Source organism: Mesocricetus auratus, unplaced genomic scaffold (genome assembly GCF_017639785.1).
Source record: "Mesocricetus auratus isolate SY011 unplaced genomic scaffold, BCM_Maur_2.0 Super-Scaffold_100006, whole genome shotgun sequence".
Classification (NCBI taxonomy): Eukaryota; Metazoa; Chordata; class Mammalia; order Rodentia; family Cricetidae; genus Mesocricetus; species Mesocricetus auratus.
Window position 1 is genome coordinate 5066360 of NW_024429190.1, and position 26534 is coordinate 5092893.

General features: G+C 37.7%; 1 protein-coding gene across 5 annotated transcripts in view; it reads left to right on the top strand.

Moving 5' to 3' along the window:
- LOC101840955 (zona pellucida binding protein) overlaps positions 1-26534 on the top strand; it is a 121121-nt gene that overhangs the window by 56081 nt on the left and 38506 nt on the right. For 4 of the 5 annotated variants that reach the window (XM_040746662.1, XM_021234635.2, XM_040746663.1 and 1 more), the window contains exons 5-6: positions 940-1158; positions 8668-8744. In XM_040746662.1, the coding sequence (XP_040602596.1) occupies positions 940-1158; positions 8668-8744 (296 nt within the window). The remainder of the gene's footprint in view (positions 1-939; positions 1159-8667; positions 8745-26534) is intronic. The other variant, XM_040746665.1, reaches the window with a different exon arrangement.

Here is a 26534-nt window from a genome sequence, read left to right on the forward strand (position 1 = left end):
TTTTAATGCCTCCTATAGCAGTCCTTCTAAAAAATTAAAAATACTGATTTGCATTTTCTTGATGTTAGGGTCTTGGTAGTCTTTGGCTTTCATATGTGTTAAATGAAACTAGTATGTTTCCTTGGTAAGTAAAAGCTGCCTTTCTCGGTACTAAGTCTGACAGTAGTAAATGTGCTTAGCTTTAAGTATATGTAGGAAATGGACAGTGGTAAGGGACATCAGTATGAGTTGGGGACTCTTGATCAAACTGTGACCCGGAAACAGGCCAGGAGGGAGCCTGTGGTTGGCAGAAGCAGCAAAAGAGCTCGTGTCTCACAGATGACCTTTTTATGTTTTTATTATTAGGGATTTTTTTCAGTTTTAGAGTTATTGTATCTTTCCAGTAAGATTTTGAGATTTGCTTTAAATATGTATGTCTTCAATTCCAGATATAATACTGGAATTAAGTAAAACAAACTATATTTATTAGAAATATATTTTTAAAGTATTATTGCTAATTTGATCTCTGGAATTGCTTCTAAGATTTAATATTTTAAAACAGAGCAGTGTGATTTCTTCTATAATATAAGATTTCAAGGTATGATGTCGTCATTCGAGAGCAGTGTAGTGAGACCAGCCTTCCTGGGTTTGAATCTTTGCCTTGATAGCATTGGCAGTACACACGTGACTAGATTATTGTATCTTGATTTCCTTGTTCTAGATACAATAATAATAAGGTGAATCTTAAATGATGGTGAGGGTTAAATGAGTCACTGTTTTAGAAACCCTGTGATAACATTTAATACCTAGTTACTGTGAGGTAGGTGTTTGTTGAGGAAGGTAAAATGTAGCTGTTTATGGAAATGAATATAAATTTGTTTCAAATAATTATTTATTTAAAATAGTCACAATGTATTTGGATTCTTGAGTGATCATGTTTTTGTCTTTCAATCTTTGTAGCTTATCGTGAACCTCATTTTTATTACCAGTTCACAGCACGATATCACGCAGCTCCCTGCAATAGTATCTATAACATTTCTTTTGAGAAGAAACTTCTTCAGATTTTAAGTAAGCTGGTTCTTGACCTTTCCTGTGAAATTTCCTTGCTTAAGTCCGAATGCCATCATGTTAAAATGCAAAGAGCTGGTTTGCAAAATGAATTATTCTTCACATTTTCAGGTAAATATACAAAATACTTTTAAGAAAGACAATTTGGGGACACTACCAACTGTTTAGAATATGAATGGTACAGATCTAAATTATTGTTTTCCTTTTGGCTTAACCCTGATAACCCTCCCAGTAGGATCCAGCTGATTCAAGCCCTCAGTGAAAAGTGACACTTTACTATCTCATGGAAGTGTGAGAAGGACCCATGATATTTAGTTATAGTGATCAGCTAGTGGGAGCTTTTGCTTATAAGGTGGTTAACCCTGTAAAGCAGACACCTCCTCTCATTTAACGTGTTGTCATTAATGCTGGAGTGAGGAGGTGCCTGGCCTCAGGAGTGAACATCCGTGCATTTATGCGATGTCCTCCTTCTCCTTCACCTGTCTTCCTCCTTTTTTTGTCATGTAGGATTTAATTTTGGCAGAGAGAGTAGAGAGGCATGAAACTTCAAAGGCAAGAGCAGGATAAACTCTTATCTTCTGTAATTGCTGCTTTTCCCTTCTCCAGGGAAATTTCAATAGTTTTCACCAACCTTAAGGCAGATGAATAGCCTAAGCTTTGCTATAGCCTGTCAAGGACACACTATTAGAATACAGAGGCTTTGTGAATCTTTGTTTTCTGGTTGTTTTAATAGATGGACAGGCCGTTAGAAAACTCACATTCGAGATTACCATAGAGCCGAGATGACCTCCAGTATAAAATGTGTTGTGACCCAGCTTTGCGCTTCTTCAAATGACTAATGTCTTTGAGTATTTTTTTAATGTGTTAAGTGGTCATCCATTCATCTCTTTGGAAAATTGTTAACTCAGATTCTTTTTTACCTTTTAGATTATAGGAATTTTTTTCTTTCTTTTTGTAAGGCGGTCATTGAGGGCTGTCACCTTTTAGTTCATTTTTTTCTGTTTATATTAAAATGCATTTTTAGCTAATTTTGTAATATTGAGTTCTGGGTTTGACTATGTCTTTGATATGTGGAAGTTTATGAAATCATAAAGAACAATGAAATCATCATTTTATGGAAAATTGTTATAACTGATCATCATCATATTAAGAAAAACCAACCACAGATCTTTTCTATTATGGTACATTTTGTTATTTTATAGTTGTCATTGTTCAGTTATTCTTATTTATATACCTTGATCTTCAAACTTTGATGTTGTGACTTATATTTGATCTATTGATCAGGTGTTCCATTGTTTTTTTTTTTAATTTGACCCACTGAACTTTTTTAATTATCAAAGTTTCAACTTTCCTTCTCTATTTCTATTTTTTTAATTAAAATCCCCATTTATAGCCTGCATAAGTTTAGTTATTTAGCTGTCTGTATTCTCACTGAATTCATTTGGTTCACTGGTGACTTTTTTTTAACATTGTTAGAATAGTTCTTGAGAATTCTTTGGCCATTTCCTCAAATTCTCTCACTTTAATCTATTGCCATAGAAGTAAAAGTGTTCAGAGGAGTCATGTTGCCATGGTTTCCATGATGCTTGTGTTTCTGTATAGAACTTGTACATTACTAGATTCAATTTTTGTGCTGATTTTGTCTCTCATATCTCATGTATTCTTTCATTTCAAGTATTTTCAGTGTTTGGGTCAGGGGGTCTAAACTGTATGTAGTTAGTTTGATCTATTATTTGTCCCTACTGTTCTCAGAGTAAAACAGCTGAAATCTCAGCTCCTGCTCAGGGCACTTGGGATACCGTCTGTGAAAGCAGCCACAACTGCTAGATATGCCAGCTATGAAAATAGAACAATTAAATACAACCACTCCTTCAACTGCAGTTACTTTAGAGGAGTAGGGAAGAAGGCATAATACTAGTACTAAGGGTAGAAAGTACTAATGATTAGTGCTAGAGCAATAGATGAAGAGGAGAAGAGGGAAAGTAAGTAAAAGGAAGGAACAGTAAAAACGAAGAGGGGATTTAGTAGCTCCAACTAAAGGAGATAGGTGAAAAAATGTAATCTGTCAACCTAAAACAGTCCCAGAGCTGGGGCATGCAGGCTGTGAGCTCTGAGACAGCCAGTGTCCTTAGGAAAGTTAAAAGAGAAGAGCAGAGAGGGCATGTTATGGTAGAGCTGAGCTGAAATTGGCTATTATGTAAGGTAAATGTAAAGAGAACACCTGGGGGAGGTGCAGTCTGTGTGTGGTTTTGTACCTGGCAGTAGAGGCCAGGCTTGAGTCTGCAGCCTCTTCTAGAGTAGGGCACAGGGCAGCTGTGGTCTCATGGGGCTGGGGTGTGGATGCCAAGCCTGCATCCACACCTGCCAAGGTGAAGTACTCAGTGGGCATGGGGTTGGGACCTGGGTAGCTGAGATATAAAACCTGCTTCCAAGTAGTCTTCCATGGGGTGGGGGAGGGGGCAGATCATGGTTGTTGGTTCTGCCTGTATGCAGTCTCTCAAAGGAACAGCATTGAGTCCCAGGTCTGTCTCTACATGGTCTACTTTGGTCTATGTCTGAGACCAGATAGCCACCTCATGGAACACTGAATACATTCTAACTGAAAACCACAAAGCTTTTCTCTGTTTAGAAGTATTCTGAAGGCCAGGCCTCAGACTAACGTCCTGTGACACATTTACTCTTGATTGCCAGCATGAACCTTGCAGTGTGGCCCCTTTGCCTGTAGAGCTGCTTAGCCACTGAGTCTACAGCGTCCTTTCAAAGTGCCTTTTTGTCATCTGGTGGATTTCACCAGTACTTATCCTCCTCAGTTGTGCAGCTCTGATGACTTGCCTTGTCACTATTCCCTTTCCTCCCCTGCCCACCTTTCTCTAAATAACATGTTCATTGGGATATGGTGACTCTTCTCTGAGGGCTCTGTCTGGAGGGAGTCACTGCTCTGATACCACAGCTGCACTCTATGTTAGCAATGCACTCTGCCTTTGCTCTGAAGCATCGGGAATTGACCCCAGACTCAACTGTCTGTTTCCTTTCTTTGCTGCTGAAAAGAATGCTTTCCGTGAGCCCTCACTCTGTAGGAGCCCTCACTTAGTTGTTGTCCAATGACTAAGGGCTGTGCTGCAGCTACTGTGTGGGTCCTGCCTGGATGCAGCCGCCATCTTTAGTTATCTTGTTGTTCAGTTTATTGCACTAGCTATAGTCCTAGAATCTTGATGGATGGGAAGAGGGAATGCTTTTGCCTTGTTCCTGTGAGAAACCATCTGGATTTTCCCTCTTAAGTATGGTGGTGACTGCAGTTTGTTGCAGATGTTCTTTATCTAGCTGAAGAAATTTGCCTTGTCCTGAGTTAGCAATGTTTAACAAGAATTGAGTTGTGTTCACACAACGCTCTTCATCTCCCTTTGCCTATTGGTGTGCTCTGATGGTGGTTTCTCCTTAGTGGTGTGCTCTGATGGTGGTTTCTCTTTACAGTGTCAGGTGGAGCCTGCTGCAAATCCTATTTGATTATGCCATATTGTTCTTTTGATATATTTGTTGGATTTGATTTCATATTGTTGAGAGTTTTTTTGTATTTATATTCATAAGGGCTATTGGTCTGAAGTTTTCCTCTCTTGTGATTTATTTTTCTGAGTTTTGTATCAGGGTAAATATTTCATTGTGAGATATTATTAGGTAGATAATCCCTAATGCATTGCCTTATTCTGGAGCAAATGCGTCTATATTTGGGTATGTATTATAAGCATTGGTAAACTTTTTTATTTATGAGCTTTCCTCTTTGACATCCATACATGCATATATTGTGGTTACTCTTCCCCAACCCTTCCTTATTGCCTTCTCATCTATGCCAGCCACTATTATTCCTTATGGATTTCTTTTCCAATCCCTTACTTTTTGCTTTGTGACTCAGAGTTTAACTAGGGCTATCTGTGTGATCCTGGGGTTGGAGCTAATTTTGATGGGCTCACTAGTAGCCATACAACTAGAAACTACACTTCTCACCTGTGGGAATTCATTGTAACGGTAACGGTAAGGCCATCTGAGCGCTTTCTCAATCCATAGTTGACTGTTAGAAGAGCGTCACTTGTGTGGACCTAGTGCCTATATATACGACTGAACTAAGGTCTTCTAGAAGAGCAACAATTGCTCTCAACCTCTGAGTCATCTCTCCAGCCACCAATTCACCATCTCTATGATATCTACTCTAACTCGGTATATTATTTCTTCTCCTTTTTTTTTAACTGAAATTGCTTTTAGTTTGCCCAGTTTCCAATACTTAAGCTTCTGTTGAAATCAATCTTTCTTTTATCTAAAAATGTACTTATTGTTATTATTGTGTGCCAGTATATTTGTATCATATGTACCACAGTGTGCACATACAGGCTGGAAGATCCTTTGTGTGTGTGTGGGGGGGTATTGCTACTCTCCTACATCTATGCAGCTCCTGGGAACAAACTCAGGTCTTGGGTTGCTTTCTTTACCTACTGAGCCATTTGCTACCCCCATGTCTTTCTCATATTTGTTCTCCATGTTATAAATAACCTACATTTTTACTATATATTTCTCTTTATTTTTCACTTCATATCACAGATTTTGCTTGTTTTTGTTTTTGAGACAGGGTTTCTCTGTGAAACAGTCCTGGCTATCCTGGAACTCACTCTGTAGACCAAGCTGGTCTGGAATTTACAGAGATTATCTTGCCTCTGCCTCCCAAATGCTGGGATTAATGGTGTGTACCACCACCACTACCTGGCTAATTCATTTTACTTTTATTAACTTAAAAGTATTTACTTTTTTTGATACTTTATATATTATGTATTCTCCATTGCCCAAGTATTTGAGGATTTTCAATGTATTTTTTCTGCTACTGATTTATAGCTTAATATTTTTTTTTGGTTTGGATGCATAAACTGCATGATTTTTAGTCTTTAACATTTCATGCTGCTTTTTATGGCTCAAATGGGGTAGGTTCATTGTCAAATTTCATGTGAGTTTGAGAATAACATATGTTCTGCATTGCTATATGAAAATGTCTCTAAGTATCATTTGTTCAGTTAATGAACGATGCTCTGTGGGTTAGTTATAGTCTAGTTGTGTTCTGGTTTCTTTGTTTTTCAGTTACTGATATGGAGGAATATTGAGGATAATATTAGATTTTTCTATATTCCTTATACTTCTATCAGTTTTTTTCAAATGTGTGTGTGTGCGCGCGTGTGTGTGTGCGTGTGTGTGTGTGTGTGTGCGTGTGTGTGTGTGCGCGTGCGTGTGTGTGTTCTACTTTATGTGTACATGTGGAGGAGGTCAGAGGTTGACCTTAGGTGTCATCCTCGTGTGCGTGTGTGTGCGTTCTACTTTATGTGTACATGTGGAGGAGGTCAGAGGTTGACCTTAGGTGTCATCCTCTGTTACAGCCACTTTGTGATGTGGATCTCTCTCTGCCAGTGTACTTTGCTGTCTTCACTGGTCGGAATGGCCAGGACTGCCTTTCTCTGCACATCAGTGCTGGGGTTGCAGATGCACATCACCACCGCAGCCCACACTGCTGTCACCTGAGTGCTGGGGGTCTGACCTTGGGTCTTCACATTATCGTTGTCAAACACCTTTACTCACTGTTGTTGAAGACATGGCAGGGATTCTTAAATGTTTGTAAGGACTGATATATATATATATATATATATTTATATATGTATGTATCTATAATGTATATGTAGATGCATATTCATTCATTGGAATCGGGAATAAGACTTTTCTTTATTCTGATTTCTGTTTTGTATGAAAGAAGCATTGCTTTTCCAGCTTCTTTTGTGTTTGCATAATGCCAGTGTGCTCTTCTCCATCTTTTCCTTGTACTCTTTGTGTATCCTTATGTTTAAGGTAGGTCTCTATGGAAAACTTACATTCTGACCTTAAATAATCAAATGATAAGTCCTGCTCTTATTTAGTATCGTATAATCCTTTTATGTAACACATTATTTGCTCTTGATCCTTTCTGGACGATCTTTCTCTTTCATTTACAATGTTTGGTTATAGAATATTTCACAGTATAAACATACGCTACATCTGCTTGTGTGTGAAAATTTGTGTCCTGTTAGGTTTGAGGCCATTTGGCCATTATTTACTCAAATCTTTCATCTCTCCTTCTGTCACTCACATCTTATGTGTATGGTGGTCTACTTGTCCCAAAATTCTTCATGCATTTTGCACTTTTGTTCTCTGAGTGTTCTTTTCATTTGATCATATTTCAGTGACTTATCTTTAAGTTCTCTGTTTCTCCAGACTTCTCAAATACGTTGTTACCTATTTTTAGTAAATTTCTCTCAGCTATAATTCCATGCCTTAGAGTTATTAGAGACTTTTTATAATTTATTTTATGTTATTAATATTCTTGTCATGGTAACATGTACTGTTTTCTTTAGTTATTTGCCCATTATTTCCTTCAGCTCTTTAAGCACATTAAAAATTGTTCTCAAAGTCTAGTGTCTATGCTGTTTCAGGTAATCTGTCTCACTTCTCAGGGACATTAGACTTAATAAATACATGGGCAATTAAATAGCTCTATGGAAAATTATTTCTATTTGAATATTGTTGGAAAATGAACCAGTTAAGATCATGCATACAGATGACATAGGATTTATTAGAAAATAATCTGGAATGCCTAAAGCGGTATAAGTAGTATTAATGGAAAATGATCAAAATTAATATTGACTATTTTATAAATAATTTTAATTGGAAAACTGAAGTACAGTTTTCATACCTGTAAATAATGACAAAGCTAAGCCTTTTTGTAGCATATAAGGTGAAAGTCTTAATATACTAAATACTGTTCCTGAATTAGTTATAGGTCTGAGGTTTCAAGTAAGAGTTTTTCTCATATATTTTTATTGGTACTGGGAATTAACAAAGATATTAGGATATGAGATTGACATTATACCCTGTAAGGATTAGCTATTGGAAATCCTGGTAGTGCCTGTTTCTCACCCTTGCTTTGAGACTGAAATCTTAGTACAGCAGGACACTCATCAATCAGTTCAATATTGCTTTGTCCATTGACTTTTCCTGTTTTTCACTTATTTATCTCAATTGGTCTGTATTTTGCAGATATTTGCTCCTGTATGTGTATAAATAAATATGTGCCTATATGCATGACCATGCTTACTGTATTGGTTAAAATAGCCACAACTATAGTCTAATTGCATTTCCAGTATTATTATTATAGTTTATCTTTCCTTTTTAGTTTGTACCTACATATTAAGCATCGAATTAGGGTAGTGGTACTCAATACATATGAATAGAAGTTGATAGAGGATGAAAACTATATACAAAGTTATAATGCTTATGTTGCAAAAGTTGAAACAATTTTGTTCTTAAATACTATAAAATCAAAACATCCCAGCAGCAGTTACTGAGAAACTTAATTCCTAAGATTATTGTAGAAATGAGGTTTCCCTGATTTATATAAAAGCAAATATTTGGCTTAGGATTTTGCTGAGACACTGAGTATTACAAAAATTCAGACTTTTTATTGGAAGAGATGTAGTTGACAAGTGATATTTCATTTTTCAAAATTTAAGTATCTTGGTATAGTGTATCATAACAAATATAAAATATAATATATTTTCTCAGTTTCATCTATAGACACTGAAAAAGGATCCAAGCCATGTACAGACCATAATTGTGAAACTTCCAAAAGATTATCTAAGGTATGTTATGTGCTGGTGGAAATGAAGAAAAAAAATGATTGAAAATGCCCAGTGTTTAAGGATTCATCATAGTCTTTGTGTTAGCCATTTGTAAGATACACAAATTCCTACAGTGAGGGATTTCAACAATGAATTAAAACTTCATCCACTACAAAATAAGAAATCAATATAATTGAAACTTGACAAACTACTTTAAATTTAATATTGTGTAATTGGTTATATAAATAGTGAATTTTCATTTATTTGGCCTTATTCCATATGGTTAATTAATTTATGTTAAGGAGAAATCATGGCTGTCATTTTTCCAGGTGTTTCAGTTTCCATAGATGTTTGCATATTAGCCTTATCCACTTGCTGTGACTGTCAACTCATGGATACCTTTGTGCAGCTGTCATGTCATCCACAGTGTTACATCTTTCCCTCAGTCTCTACTCACTTATCTTGTCTAATCTGAGTGGCCAGAGTCGGTGCAAAAATGAATAGATGTGATGCGACTGGAGCTGTCTTGTCCCTGCACTTAGGGCATTTCGTTTTCAGCAGTCAAGTCTGATGGAGCTGTACATCATTTTCCCTTTAGTGGGATGATGTTCTCTTTTGCTCTTCATTGACTGGGTTGTACTATGAATGACTGTTAATATTGACTAGTATATTTTCTTTTCCTTTTTTTTTAGAAGACACATCAGTATTATATTTGTCTTATTTTCTGGCTTTTTTCTGGCTTTTTTTTCCGTCATGCAATGTGTACTATAGAATTTGTGGTCACATTTTAAAACTGGTAGTAAAATTCAGCATTAATTCTTTGAGTATTTTAGTGTAAAACTATGGATGTAATTATAGCCGAAAGTTTAGTTTTACAAGAACAGTAAGGTATAGACGTATGTTACCATTCAGTTAGGATGTTACCATTTAGTGATATTGATGTTGGTGTAATCTCATGATTTATTGATATCCATTTCTGTATATTGGGCTATACACAGTCTCATACTTGAGTAGTGTCATATATATCCACCACTATAGTAAAAAGAAAGAACAGCTTCAAAATGGGTCTTTGTGATACCTAGCCTTTAATGACTGGGCTGTCTCTCCAACCCTGGGATGCCTGTTTATGTCCCTATAATTCTCCCATGGCTTCTTGAATCCTAGAACTGATTCTTCCATAATCTGTTTTAAAATTTTCCCTATTTAAGAAATATCTCATAAAGGTGTATCCAAGATTTTACATTAAATAAATGGTTGCAACCTTCTACTAATGTTATGATTTATGTATATATGTATATGCATAAATTTATGTATGTATATAAAAGTTAGATTAACATATGAAAGAGAACATGTAACATTTATATTCTCTACTTATACCCCTTCCTCATAATGGTTCCTTTTATACTTGTTTTATATATGTGTGTGCATGTCTGTACATGTTTATGTGTACCACATGTGAGAGAAAACGTATTTGTCTTTCTCAGTCTTAATATATAGTTCACATTCTCTATCCATTCATTTGTGGATGGACATCTAGCTAAGTTTCTTATCTCAGTTATCTTTAATCATGCTGCTGTAAATATGGATGTTCCTGTTTCTTGTTAGGAGCTTAGATTTTGGGGGGGTGTATATATGGTAGTGATATAACTGGATCACAGGGTAGTTTGTATTTTTAGCTTTTTGAGCAACCTCCATACAGGTTTCCATGGTGGCTGAACTAGTTACATTTTCAGGCACAGTATAAAGGATTTTATTTTACCATTCTCACCAAATGTGTTGTTATTTGTTCTCTTTATTACAGCCATTCTGACTCGAGTGAGATGGAATGGAATCTCCTTGTAGGTTTGTTGATAGTCTTTTGTTTTGGTGGTTTGAGACAAGATCTCACACTGTAGCCAAAGCTAACTTTGAATTTATGGCAATTGTCCTGCCTAACCCGCCTGAGTTCTTAGATTCCTAGTGTATTTCATCATACATAGCTATTTATGTAGTTGTTTTTATATAGTTTTATTTATTCTTTGAGAATTTTATGCATGTATACAATGTATTTTTTATTAACTGATTAATTTTTTCCTAGTCCGATTGATTAGTTTTCCCTCCTTCCTGTCCTCCCCAGTCCCTCTCCCCAAACCTCACCCCCCACACACACCCTCTGCCTTCTCTTCAGAAAAGTGCAGGCCTCCCATGTGTATCAGCCAGCCAAGACATATCAAGTTGCAGCAAGACAAGGCACCTCCTCTCACTATTAAGGCTGGAGGAGGCAACCCAGCTGGAAGAAAGGGTCCCAAGAGCAGGCAACAGAGTCAGAGACAGCCCCTACTCCCTCTACCAGGAGTCCCACAGAGGATCAGGCCACACAACTGTTACACATGTGCAAAAGGCCCAGGTCAGTTCCATGCACATTCTCTGGTTGGCAGTTCAGTCTCTGTGCGTCCCTAGAGCCCCGGTTAGTTGATTCTGTGTGTTTTTCAGTGGTGTCCTTGGCCTCTCTGACTCCCATAATCCTTCTTGTCCCTGTTCCAAAGGGTTTTCCAAGGTCCACCGAATGTTTGGCCGTGGGTCTGTGCCTCTTTCTCTATCAGTTGCTGGGTGAAGTGTCTGATAACAGTTGAGCTAGTCAATAGTATATGAGTATAGCAGAATATCATTAGGAATCCTTGGATTGAGTTTTTCCCCTTTTTGCCAGTCATGCTTGGTTCTATTCTAGGTGTCTGGGAAATCCAGCGTTGGGTCTTGTCCCTCCAGGCATTATCAGGGGTGGGTTCCCTCTCATAGTGTGGTTCTCAAGCTGGAGCAGTCATTGGTTGGCCACTCCCATAATTTCTTGGCCACCTTTGTCCCAGCATATCTTGTAGGCAGAGCAAATTGTAATTAAGAGGTTATGTGGTTGGGTTAGGATCCTAATCCCTCCATTGCAAGTCTTGCCTGCTTACAAGATATGGCCAGTTCAGGCTCCTGGTCTCCCATTGCTAGGAGTCTTAGTTAGGGTCACCCTAATAGATTTCTGGGAGTTTTCATTGCACTGGGTTTCTAGCTCATCCCAGAGATGCCTATGATTTCAGTTGTCTTTGCAAGTGCTGTCTCCCTCCATCTCCCACTCCCCCTCCACACTCTGTTCCCATGTCCACTCCACCCCCCTGTCTACCTATGGTATCTATTCTATTTCACCTTCACAGTGTGATTCTCGTGTTCCTGTTGAACCTTCCTTGTTACTTAGCTTCATTGGATCTGTGGATTTAAATAATGTATTTTGGTCATATTATCTCCCAATTCACACCTCCAGTTGTTCCCAGATTGCCCCCATAAACCACTCCCTACTTCATACCCTCTTTTTCTTTTTTCAATCCACTGAGTTTAATTAGTGTTGTCACCTGCATATAGTAGGGCCTTTGGAACATCATCAGTTTACCAGGGGTCACACCTTTAAAGGACTCTGTGTGTGTTCTTGGTACCTTGTAGCAAGTGGCTACAGCTGCTGTATGTCTGCTTCTGAGTCTCCTCTTTGGTCCATTAGTTTCTATGTCTTATTTTTGTGCCACTACCTTGTTATCTTTGTCACCATGACTGAGGTGCAGTCCTAAGTCTCCATCAGTGCTCACCACACTTCCACTAGTTACTTAAGTTCTTTGTGCTTCCGTGTTAAGTTTTGGATTTTTTTTACTGAGTTTTATGAATAATATCATTGAAATTTCAATGCACAGTTTTTTGAATTTTCAAGTTTTATTAATATAAACATTACCAGAATATAAATTTTGCCATTCCGTGATCATGGATTATAGAAGTATTTCACCTGTCTTGTTAGTTTTATTTAAAGATATATTTAAGGTAGTAAATTGGACTATTTTCCATACTTATTTTCAACAATTTCATTAATGGTATATAGAAAAGCTCCTGATATTTTATGTTGATTTTTAATTCTGCCAATTTGCTGAATGTCTTTGTCAAATTCAGGAGTTTTCTGGCAGAGTCTCCAGGATTTTTTAAATATAGGGTCATATCATCTGAAAATAAGGAAAATTTGACTTCTTTTTTCCCTATTTTTTTAAATATGTGTGTGTGTATAGATGGAGCAGGCTTTATTTATGAATACATGTATATAATACCTGCATATATTAACAGTTAATGAAAGAAGCCATGGATTTTAAGGAGGGCATGTAGAGGTAGGAATAGTATAACTATAGTATTATATAAAAATTTAAAGTATGTGTATGCACCCCCCCATGTGCATGTCCAATTTCTGTGGATTGGAGAGATGGGATAGGACCTCCTGGGACTGGAGTTGCAGATGGCTGTGAGTCACTCTTTGAGTTCTGGGAGTCATATCTCCAGCCTCTCCTTCTTTTATGTCCATCTCATGCCTTAGCTAAAGCTAAGACTTCATTCACTATATTGAATAATAATGGAGAGAATGAACACACTTGTCTTTTTCTGAATTTTAGGAAAAGTTTCTTAGCTTTACCCAATTTACTATGATATTGGCTCTAGATTCTTTGTATAAGCCTTTTAAATATTGACGTATGTTCCTTCTACTCTGACTTTCTTTCAGGAGTCTATATGAAAGGTTGTATCAAAGGACATTCTGCCTCTGAAATTGCTTGTTCTTAAATTTATGTGCTGCCATATCTTATCTATTGACTTGTATGTGTTGAAACATTGTCACATTCATGGATTTAAACTGATTTGGTGATGGAGTTGTTTTCAGTATATTGTCGAATTCAGTTTACAAGTATTTATTGAGAAGATTTTCTTATGTGTTCAGTAAGAAATTTATATTTAGTTTTTTCTTTGTATTGTGTCCTCATCTAGATTTGATATCCAGATTATAGTGACTTCATAAAATGACTTTGGTAATATTCCTTAACTTTCTATTTTTATTAAATTCTAAGAGGAGGACTGTTGTAGCTATTCTTTAAAACTCTTGTAGAATTTAACAATGAATCTATCTGATTATTGCTTTGCTAGGAACTTATTACTTTCTTTGATTTCAATTTCCTTGACTTAATTTTGATAGATTGTGTTTCTAGCAATTTGTATATTCTTTTAGTTTTTTTTCTTGAAACTTTAGTTTTCAAAATATTTCCTAATAACCACCCAGATTTTTGTTGGTATTTTGAGTAATGTTAAATATTTTAATTGTAATTTTTTATTTGGATTCATTCTGTTTTACATTTGAATCTATATCTGTCTTTCTGTCGTCTGTCTGTCTATCTATCTGTCTAACTTATTTTTTTTTTTTAGACAGGGTTTCTCTGTGTAACAGATGTGGCTATTCTTGAACTTGCTCTGTAGATCAGGCTGGCTTCAAATTCACAGAGCTCTGCCTGCCTCTGCCTCCTAAGTGCTGGGATTAAAGGCATGCACAACCACCACCTGTCCTCCCCTCCCCTCCCCTCTCCTCCCCTCCCTTCCCCTCCTCCCCTCCCCTCCCCTCCCTTCCCTCCCCTCCCCTTCCCTCCCCCTCCCCATTTTTCCCTTCTGTCCTTAAAATGTGTAGCCCAGACTTACCTCAAACTCGGATCCTCCTGCCTTCACTTCCTTCAGCAAATCCTACCAGCCTGTGCGACCACAACCAGCTCTCCCTGTATTTAAACATATTTAGTTATTTTTTATTTTATGTGTATGAATGTTCTGCCTCCATGTATGTATGTCACCGTGTGTGTACTGCCTGTAGAATTCAGGAGTGCCGGAATCCCCAGAAGTGGAGTTCCTGTTGGTATGAGCTGAAATCTGGATTTGGGAATTGAATCCAGGTCCTGTCCAGGAGTAACAAGTGCTCTTCACCACTGAGCATCCCTCAGACCTCATCACCCTGATGTATATGAAGGGTTTGCTGTTTTATGTGATGAGCTGGGTTCTTCCCTAGTTCTCATTGCTTTCTCCAGGCCTCTCATGAATTTATTCTTTCTTGTGCTCTTGCAGTTGAAACTTTCAGCTCCCTTTATGTTTAGTGTTCCTCTGTTTATTTTTTCCTTCTACAGTGCTGGCTGGGCGCTCACATATAGCTTTAACTTTACCCAGAAAGACCATTGTGTGTCTGCTACTTTAAAGAGGAAACTGTTGGATATGGCAGTCTTGGTTGACAGTATTTTACTTTAGAGCTTAAAATAAATAATTGCATGCTTACTTAGATTTTAATATTATATGTTAAGAAGTCTGGTATTATTTTTATGTGTTTATCTTTTTAAGTGACTTGCTGTTTTTCTCTCACAACTTCTAACACTGCTTTTAGCTTTGTAGTTTGGGCATGTTCATTATATTTTTTGTGTGTGCAGGGGTAACATGTTTAAAGTTCTAATGCCAATTGTTTCCTTGTCAATTTTTTCCCTATAGTTCAGAAAATTGTCCACTATTCTTTTATTGAATAGACTTTTTTATATATTTAGTTTTTTTCATCTCTGTTCTTCCTTCTGTGACATGGAGTTTTTAGTGTGGTCTCTCTGTATTATATCCCACAGTTGGAGGAAATTTTAGTTATCCTTACTTGCTTGCTTATTTATTTATCTATTTATTATTTATTAATATCTGAATATACCTCATTCTCCCTCCTCCTCTTCCTCCTCCTCCTCTTCCTCTTCCTCTTCCTCTTCCTCTTCCTCTTCTTCTTCTTCTTCTTCTTCTTCTTCTTCTTCTTCTTCTTCTACTTCTTCTTCTTCTTCTTCTTCCTCTTCTCCCTTCCTTCCTTTCTTCCTTCCTTCTTCCTTCTTCCTCCTTCTGGGTTTCTCTGTGTAGCCCTGTCTATCCTGGAACTTTCTCTGTAGACCAGGCTGGCCTTGAACTCACAGAGTTTAACCGTGTACTGGTTGGTTGTATTAGTGTTTGTTCTACCATCTAGCCCTACCTTTTCATTCCTGAAATTAATTCTTATGTTTGGTGTTATCTCTTGGGAATATTAATGTAGAAGTGGTTTATGTTTTACTTCCAGTTTTTTTGGGGAAGGGAATCTCAATTTTCTTGCTAACTTTCTCATCAATGTTGTTGGCTTTCTTTAAGTCCTAAATTGACTTTTATATACTTATTCATCACTTGTTTGTATAGTCTTTACAATATTTACAAGTGAACTTTTGAGATTCTCATTTATCATTTTACCCATCTCAGTATCTTTGGATTTAGTACTTCAAGGTTTATTACCTCTTGAAGGAGTTGTATCACCTTGTGTTTTCATGTCTTGTATTTCTGTATTGCCATTTGGTAGTCTATTGATTTGGATATCTCTTTTGGATTTATCTGGATATAAACTAAATGATCAGTCTCCTTTTGAGATTTAGCCTCAATGCAACTGAAAGCGTAAAATCAAGCTACCATAAGATGATACAAAAATGCATTTAAAATTGACTAAAGCCAACTAGCACCCCCAAGGGCCATAGATGAGAAAATGGCAAAAATAATGTAGGGTGAGATTTATAGTATCATATATAGATTTTTACTTATAGAATGGGTCTTTTTTAAAATTTAGTTTAGAAAGAATTTTACAAATCCCAGTTCCCTCTCCCTCCCATTCTCCCATGCCTCCCACGGACCTCCCCCATTGCACCCCCATCCAATGACCCAAGGAGGGTGAGGCCTTCCATGTGGGATCATCAAAGTCTGTGACATCATTTGGGGGAGGGCCTAGGTCCTCCTCCCTGTATCTGGGTGGAGAACATACCTGTCCTTGAGGAATGGGCTCTCAAAGTCCATTTATGCACTAGGGATAAACACTGGTTTTTCTGTCAGAGGTCCCATAGACTTCCCAGGCCTCCTAACTGGAACTCACATTCAGAGGGCTTGGTTTGGTTCAATGCTGGTTCCCCAACTTTATGACTGGGGTCTGTATGCTCTCACTTGGCCAGGTACACTGTTTCTGTGGGTTCCTCCAGTATGGTCTTGACCCCTTTGATTATCACTCCTCCCTCTCTACAACTGGATTCCAGGGGTTCAGCTCAGTGTTTAGCGGTGGGTGTGTGTTTCTGCTTCCATCAGCAACTGGATGAAGGGTCTAGGATGGCAATTAGGTAGCCATTGATCTCATCATGGGGGAAGAGCATTTAAGGTAGCCTCTCTGTTATTACTTAGATTCTTAGTAAGGGGTCATCCATTTGGATCTCTGGACATTTTTCTAGTTCCAGATTTATCTTTAAACCTATAATGGTTCCCTCTATCAAGGTATCTCTTTTCTTGCTCCCCTCTATTCTTCCCCTGACTCCGTCTTCCTGATCAGTCATATCCTTCTCTCCCCTCCTCTTCTCCCCTTCTCTTTTTCCTACATCCCTCCTCCTCCCCCTGTGCTCTCAATTTTCTCTGGAGATCTTGTCCCTTTCCCCTAATCCAGTGGGCAATATATGTCTCTCTTAGGGTTCTCCTTCTTTCTTAGCTTCCCTGGAGGTGTGGACTGAAGGTTAGTAGTCCTTTATGTCTAATATCCATATATGAGTGAGTACATACCATGCTTCTCTTTCTGTGACTGGGTTACCTCACTCAGGATTGCTTCTTCCAGTTCCATCCATTTGCCTGAGAATTTCAAGATTTCATTGTTTTTTTTCCCTCTGAGTAATACTCGATTGTGTAAATGTACCATGTTTTCTCCATCAGTTCTTCAGTTGAGGGGTATGTAGGTTGCTTCCAGGTTCTGACTATTACAAACAACTCTGCTGTGAACATAGTTGAACAGATGTACTTGTTGTATGAATGTGCATCCTTTGGGTATATGCCTAAGAATGGAATTGCTGGATCTTCAGGTAGATAGATTACCATAATTCTGAGAAACCACCATACTGATTTCTAAAGTGGCTGCACAGGTTTGCACTCCCACCAGCAATGGAGGAGTGTTTCCCTTTCTCCACATCCTCTCCAGCATAGACTTCGATTGGTGTTTTTTGTTTTCACCATTCTGGCCAGTGTAAGATGGTATCTCAGAGCTGTTTTGAGTTGCATTTCCCTGATGATTAAGGATGTTGAGCAATTTCTTAAGCATCTTTCAGCCATTTTAGATCCCTCTATTGAGAATTCTCTATTTAGTTCTGTAACCCAATTTTTAATTGGATTATCTGGTGTTTTGGTGGCTAGCTTTCTGAGTTCATTGTATACTTTGAAAATCAGCCCTCTGTCAGATGTGGGGTTAGTGAATATCTTTTCCCATTCTGTGGGCTGCCGTTTTGTCTTGTTGACTGTGTCCTTTGCCTTACATAAGTGTCTCAGTTTCAGGAGGTACCATTATTGATTGTCAATCTTAGTGTCTGTGCTACTGGAGTTATGTTCATGAAGTGATCTCCTGTACCAATTCGTTCAAGGGTACCTCCCACTTTCTCTTCTAAGAGTTTCAATGTGGCTGAATTTATGTTGAGGCCTTTGATCCACTTGGACTTAAGTTTTGTGCATGGTGATTCATATGGATCTATCTGCAGTCTTCTACATGTCAGTATCCTCTTGTGCCAGCACTATTTGTTGAAGATGCTTTCTTTTTTCCATTGTATAAGTTTAGCTTCTTTGTCAAAAATCAGATGTTTGTAGGTGTCTGCAATTTGATTCCGTTGGTCTACCTGTCTATTTTTGTGCCAAAAAAACAAGCTGTTTTCGTTTCTATAGTAGAGCTTGAAGTCAGGGATGGTGGTGATTCCTCTGCAAGTTCCTTTATTGTACCAGGTTGTTTTGGCTATCCTGTTTTTTTTCATATAAAGCTGAGTGTTGTCCTTTCAAGGTCTGTGAAGAATTGTGCTGGGATTTAATGGGGATTGCATTGAATCTGTAGATTGCTTTTGGAAAGATTACTATTTTTACTATGTTGATCCTACCTATCCAAGAGCATGGGAGACCTTTCAATTTTCTGGTATCTTCTTTCATTTCTTTCTTTAAAGAATCAAAGTTCTTGTCATACAGGTCTTTCACTTGTTTGGTTATAGTTACCCCAAGATATTTTATGTTGGTTGTGGCAATTGTAAAGGGTGTTGTTTCTCTGATTTCTTTCTCAGCCCATTTATCATCTTTATAAATAGGTCTGCTGTTTTTTTTTGAGTTAATCTTGTATCCTGCCACTTTTCTGAAGGTGTTTATCAGCTGTAGAAAGTTACTTGGTAGAATTTTTCATGTCATTTAGATAAACGATCTTATAACCTGCAAATAGTGAAAGTTTGCCTTTTTCTTCTCCAATTTGTATCCCTTTGATCTCCTTTGGTTGTCTTATTGATCTAGCTAGAACTTCAAGTACAATATTGAACAGGTATGGATAGAGGGGACAGCCTTGTCTTGTTCCTGATTTTAGAAGAATTGTGTTGAGTTTCTCTCCATTTAGTTTGATGTTGGCTGTTGGTTTACTGTATATTGCTTTTATTATGTTCAGTTATGTTTCTGTTATCCCTGATCTCTTCAAGACTGTTATCATGAATTAGTGTTGGATTCTGTCAAAGGCTTTTTCAGCATCGAGTGAGGTGATCATGTGGTTTTTCTTTTTCAGTTTGTTCATATGGTGGATTACATTGATGGATTTTCATGTGTTGAATTGTCCTTGCATCTCTGGAAGGAAGCCTACTTGATCATGGTGGATGATTTTCCTGATGTGTTCTTGGATTCAATTTGTTAGTATTTTATTGAGTATTGAGTATTTTTGCATTGAGTATTTGTTCAGTTCTCTTTCTTAGTTGTGTCTTTGTGTTGTTTAAGTACCAAGTAATTGTATCCTAGTAAAAAGAGTTTGGCAGTTACTCTTCTGCTTCTATTATGTGGAACACTTTGAGGAGTATTGGTATTAGCTCTTCTTTGAATTTCTGATAGAATTCTGCACTGAAACCAGAACGTTTGTAGGACATCTATCCTGGACATTCTGGCTTTCATAGTTTCCATTGAGAAGTCAGGTATAAATCTGATAGGTCTGCCTTTATAATGATTTTGTTGAATATGTTTTCTCCCTTGAGCTGGATTTCTTCACCTTCTCTATTATTCTTTCCTTCTTTTTTTTTTTTTTTGAGACAGGGTTTCTCTGTATTGCTTTGGAGGCTATCCTGGAACTAGCTGTTGTAGACCAGGCTGGCCTAGAACTCACAGAGATCAGCCTGCCTCTGCCTCCCGAGTGCTGGGATTAAAGGCACATACCACCAATGCCCGGCACTATACCTATTATCCTAAGGTTTGGCCTTTTCACGGTGTTCCATATTTTCTGAATATTTTGTGTTAAAAATGTGTTGGACTTGAGATTTTCTTTGATCGATGACTATTTCTTCTAGTGAATCTTCAACACCTGAGATTTTTCTCCTCCATCTCTTGTATTCTGTTGGTTTTGCTTACATCTGTAGTTCCTGATTGTTTACTCAGCTTTTCTGTTTCCAGTATTCACTCAACCTGTTTTCTTTATTGTTTTTATTTCAGCTTTCAAACCTTGAACTGTTTGAATTGTTTTCTTCACTTGTTGTTTTTTTCTTGGCTTTCCTTGTTTTCTTTAAGAGATTTCTTTATTTCTTGAATGTTTTTGGTTTATCTTTTCCTTATTTTTTGTATTTTTTGTTTTTGCTTCTATTTCTTTAAATGATTTTTCTCATTTCCTCTTTCAGGGTCTCTAATATCTTCATAAAGTTGTTTTTTAGGTCCTTCTCTTTTGCTTCATCTGCATTGGGATATCCGGGTCTTGCTGGTGTAGAGTCCCTAGACTATGGTGGTGTCATACTGGTTTTTCTGTTGTTGAATTTGTTTCTATATTGTCTTCTTCCCATCCCTTCTTCCAGTGGATGCAGATGGAATATCTTCCTCTCCTGGTGGGTATGGCACCGGGGTTCCCTTCCGGTGGGTGCAAGCAGGTTCAATATTCTGATGGCTCTCCTCTTCCCGTGGATGGAGGAGGCACTAGTATTGGGGCCTTGGCAATCTCTGGGTGGGCTGGACTTCCGGGATGGGTTCCCCAGTGCACAGTCCCCATGCCTCAGGTGACTCTGAGCAGGGCACAGGACAGCAGGCTGGAAACAGGCCCAAGCTTACCTAGTTCCATGGGCAGCAAAAGGGACTAGAGTGCAGGAGGTGGTGATAGCTAGTTACCCAATAAAGAATTTTAGTTCAACTTTAATCCTACCATATAAATCACTAATATAAATGTAAGCTTAAAATGTAGCCTAAAGAGGGACAGCTCTTTAGGAATGGAAACAACCTCAGATAGTGAATAAGATACTTAACCAGTTAACCATAGTTGGCTTAAAAGCAGCCATCAATAAAGAAAGCGTTCAAGCTCAACTCTTAATAACACACCTAATACCCCAAATTAAATCCATTTCCCATTCTTAGAACTGGGTATGTGTGGGGGGGCAAGACTGAGATCATGCTCCAGTGTATGGCCCCACACCCATGTGCTTATGGTCAGCACTAATTGGACTTATTGTGTAATAAAATGTAAGATATGAAAGTAGGGAGACATATGGGAGATGTGGGAAGAGATAGGGAAGGAATATGATAAAAATTCATTTTATACATATAAGAAGTTCTCAAAATATTAGTAAAATTATATTTACAATATTGTAGTATGCCCTCTGAAGTTAATTTCATCTCTGCAGATGTAAAGATAGTAAATGAATTAGTGCATTAGAGGACTAGGGAATAGGAAACAACCCATATTAACTAAAGGAAAACCATTGAGTGGGGAAGAACGTTATGAAAGAGAGGAAATAACAATTAATAAAAAAATGACTGCCCCATAATGAAAAAAGTATAAAAAACACAGAAATAGAATAAAAACCACAAACAGAACCTTTACTAAAAATAATTCAATGTTACAATATGATTGAAAATAGTAAAAAGTTGAAAAGGGAAACATAGGCAGACAGAAGGAATATGAATATTCAAGTGGCTTTTCTAGATTCCCTAGAGTTTCTAGGCTCCCAGGCTGAAAAAGGAGGTGGATCATTTGGACCTGGAGACTTGTCTTTCCTATGATGTAGGCTGGTGCTGGACAGGTCTTAGTTTAACAGAGCTGCTATCCTCAGTAGCTTCCCTTCCTTGCATACCACTAGCCTCTAGTGAGGACACTTGCTTATATTCTGTGTGCATACTCTTGAGACTCCAAGTTCTCATCCTACTCCAGGGATGTGAACTTGGATGTTCTAACTAAGGCATGTGTCCCAAGTTCAAGTGTGTTGGGAAGTGTGGAAGGAAACATGCTCAGATCTTTAAGTGTGCTACCAAAATCCAATAACCCTTCAAATACTTCGCTTGAGGGACAGGCTGTAGCTATCTAGCAGTTGGCTGGCATTTAAGTCCCTGTAACATTGAACTGCACAGTAGAGTTAATTTCCAAGCAACATTTGGTAATTTTCAGCAAACATGTTTTTCATGTTCTTGGCTATCTTTCTTTTTGATGGTATTGTAAGTAGAATCATGAGTTTAATTTCCTTTGATGATTCTTCCATTTTTAATGTATGGTAAGCCAGGTGTTTTATTTCCTATAAATTATGCATTCTACAACTCCTGTGAATTTATTTATTTTAGATTCCCAAGTTAATGGTGGTGTGGAGGCTTCTAGGTTTGCTGCTTATAAAATTATTTCATACACAACAGAATAATATAATTTCCTTCCCAAATCAAATTGTTCTTTTATTTCCTTATTTGTTGTACCTGTGATTTCTCCAGACTATTTTAAATAGAAGAATCAAACCATGCTTCTTCTTTATCATGGAGGAAGAGCTTTCAGTCTTTTAATATTCTCTATGATGTTATCTGAACTACTACGTGGTTTTGATTCTGCTAATCATTTATATTCTTATTTTTTTGTCGTGAATGTGTGTTAACATCAAAATACCTTTCTGCCATCAATTGAGAAAAAATGTGCTTTTAAAATTCAACTGTGATGTATTATCTTGCTTGATTTTTGCGTGCTAGCCTGTCAGAGACAGAGCTGGAAATAGCTCTATACTGTTCTGTACCAGCCTAAGGAGTTCTTCTCAGAGATATCCACTAAGATGGGGCCTCAGATTCTTGAATTCATTGTAAAAAGAAAAGAATTTCAGGACCAATCAGTTTGAAGCAGACTTGGAGCTTATTAAAAAGATATTTTAACTTACCTTTAAGCATGGTAGCTAATATGGGTACTGTTTAAGAAAAGAGAGTACAATCCAAGCATAGGGGCCATGCATAATTGTTGTGCTTAAGTGTCTTTAGAGTAGCTGTGTATATGATTTCAGTGATTTCGGAAAGTAGATTTCAGAAGATCACTAAGGAATTTATTTTTTATAAATTTTATTTAAATTAGAACTTATTTTACATATCATTGCCAGTTTCCTCTCCCTCCCATGGCCTCTGCGAATTCCCCCATTCCATCCCCCATCCACTCCCCAGGCAGGGTGAGGCCTTCCATGAGGGATCATCAAAATCTGTCACATCATTTGGGGCAGGGCCTAGGCCCTCCTCCATGTATCTCGGCTGAGAGAGTATCCCTCCATGGGGAATGGGCTCCCAAAGTCCATTTGTGCACTAGGGATAAATACCTGTTCCTCTGCCAGAGGTTCGTAGACTGTCCAGTGCTCCTAGCTGACACCCATGTTCAGGGGGCCTGGTTTGGTTCTATGTTGGTTCCCCAGCTGTCAGACTGGAGTCCTTGAGTTACCTCTTGCTCAGGTCAGCTGTTTATATGGGCTTTCCCAGCGTGGTCTTGACCCTTTTATTTGTCACTCCTCCCTCTCTACAACTGGATTCCAGGAGTACGGCTCAGTGCTTAGCTGTGGATCTCTGCTTCTCTTTCCATAAACTACTGGATGAAGGCTCTAGGATGACATTTAAGGTAGTCATCAATCTCATTATAGGGGAAGGGCATTTAAGGTAGCCTCTCCACTATTGCTTAGATTGCTAGTTGGGGTCATCCTTGTGGAACTCTGTACAATTTCCTAGTACCAGATTGAGTTGGAAGATGGATAGAGGAGAGCAAGAAAAGAGACACCAAAGCACTCTTAAGGAATGTTTTTGGTATAAGTGAGTTGATAGGATGGTTTCTTGAGTACATTGTCTAGGATTACAGTTGATAATGTCATCTTAGGTCACAGGGTTGCATAGAAAGTTGAGATATTTTTACTGTCATTGAAGTTTAATTTTGAATGTGTAATTTCCAGAAAATTTTAGGTGTATGTTTTGGAAAGGTATAAAGCCATACCCAATGGACATACATGTGTAGGGCTAAAGCATGGTTCAGTACTGTGTTAGCATTCTTATTTACAATCTTTATGTGAAAGAATATTCTCTCTATGCAAACCACATTACCATTAATGTTAATTGTGGTGGAGTACTCGACTTTTAGCTGGTGAGACATTGACCAGATGTAGGCGAGGCAAATTAGTATTTTCTTAACTTTTCCTGTTTGATGTTTTTCATCATGCCTTAATTTTCCTCTGTGAAACCTCGATCCCTTAGTTATTGCTGAAGATGCATTTCCATGACTTCATACCTGCTGAACATAGTCTACCTATTCAAAGCTCAATAGTCTCATCCTATCTGAAGTAAGTAGAATATGAGAAGATTTGACCTTGGAAATTAAAGGATTACCATTATTTGGAATATGGAAAAATGATACCATTACTTAGGACCCAAACCATATAAACAATAAAGCATACAGCAGAGGTATATACATAGCATCCTATCACATAGGCTTGCCCTGTGCTGTTAGAATGTCAAGGGCCACTACACCTGGTGTGGCAGCTGTCTTCATTGTCTAAATTTCTGAGTTTAGACATGGGAGCTTCTAGTCTATAGACTATATACTGCTGGCTATACATTGAGAATGTTGCCGAAGAGGAAAGAAGAGTTCCACGAAGGAATCTAATGATGCTGTAGACTAAAAGGAAAACAGTGTGAGACTGTAATAATTGAAAGTATATATATATATATATATATATATATATCAGAAATTCCAAAAGGAAAAGCAACAAAGGAAGAAAAATGTAAGATTATAGCTACTGATAGTTCATATATGAGATTTAACTTTGCAATTATAAGAGGGATTGGGAACTGGGACTGATAAGTAAAAGATTGATTTAAAATATGAAAAATAATAAAAATTTTAAAAATAATAAAAAGAAAACAAAAAAAGAATTTAAGATGTCTCTTTTCTTGTTGAAGAGAATTTTCCAGTTTCAAACAGGTCACAAGTAAAAGTAACTGTATACTCCAATGCTCTTGGAGTTGTGGAGATTCAGAATAGATTTGACTTTATAAGAGTTTTTCAGGTATGGATTGGGTAGGTCTCTGACTACCTTGGCAGGTATCAGCAAACATCAGATCTTTGTATTCTTGATAGGGAAACATTTGAGTAAAACTGAATTGTTGTCCTTTTCTTTGAAATATGCCTACCAAGTATATCTGACTTAAAGCAAACTTTCTTTTTAGGTTTAACCTTGGAAAATACATAGAGGAGGCCAAATAAAGCCCGTCATTGCAAATGAATTACATTTGTGCTTGGCATGACTGCACATTAAATATTTGATCATTTATAAAGTGACTGAGCATTAACTTACGTGTCTTAATTATCCTTAACAGTTTACAAGTTAGCTTTCATAGGACAAGAAATTTTACAGCTTTGTCCCTTTTAAGTTTGAGCCTTGAAAAGAGTTAATGCCTGGCGTTGATGGCGCATGCCTTTAATCCCAGCACTCGGGAGGCAGAGGCAGGCGGATCTCTGTGAGTTAGAGGCCAGCCTGGTCTACAGAGTGAGTTCCAGGACAGTCTCCAAAACAATACAGAGAAACCCTGTCTCGAAAAAAACCAAAAAAACAAAAAAAAGAAAAAGAAAAAGGAAAGAGTTAAAGATTTAATTGAACACCTTTTAGCATCAAGATAAGACTTTAATTCATAATTGCAGTCCATAAAAAGACATGGGACCTTATTTTTTAATATTTTCATAGTGCACCCATTACAGAATATTGCAGGCTCTTTCTGTAAGACTCAGTTTATCTAAATAGCAAAAACTTAGCAAAATTAACTATAACATGAATAAATAAAAGATCCTGAGACTAATACTGGTGTTCAAATCAAGCTGAAGGTCAGAAAAGCAAAGCAGTGACAGCCAGATCTCACCTCAAGCTCAGGCTGACATGGTTGATCCACACATGAAATCTTCAACAAGTCTCAGACTGCTGCCTCTTCTCAGCATGTCTGGAGAACAGATCCTTCTGTCTTCAGCATGACTAGAGAATGAATCTTTCCTGAGACCTTGCTTCTGCTTATATACTCCTGTAGTGCTGGGATTAAAGGTGTGTGCCACCTACACCTCGCTCTTACGTTGTCTTGTTTAAATTTTTTGTAAGCCTGGTGTTGAACAGAGTTAGTGAAGATATAAGTGGTTAGCCATAAATCTCTGTTAAATGTTCTGTTAATCTGCATATATTACTACCCTTTCTGGGGTTATATCATGTAAAAAGAAGCTATTTCCTTGAGAGAAGCCTTCCCGCCAGCCTGGTTCTAGAGCCGCATCATTCCCAAATAAACACACGGGAGGCTATATTAATTATGGAGCTGTTGACCTTGCTTGTTTCTTACTGGCTAGCTCTGACTTAAGGAATTGCCCCATAATTGTTAATCTAAGTATGTCTCTTACCTGAGAAGTTTCCAGGCTTCCTACCCCATGGCGTTACATCTCGACTTCCTGTGTTTCTTCTACCCAGAGTTCTCCTGGACTCCTAGTCCCACCTATCTAGATTCCCTATTGGCCAGCAGTGCTTTATTGACAAATGCACAGGACTTCCTCAACAATATCACTTCTTTAAGTTTATGTCCCAGTTTAGGTCATGGGGTTCTTGGTTGCTTTTCTTTCCCAGAAGGTGTCCCAGGGTCCAGCGTACAATAGCACTGTGCTAATGTAAGTGAGGGGCTAAGTGAAGGCTC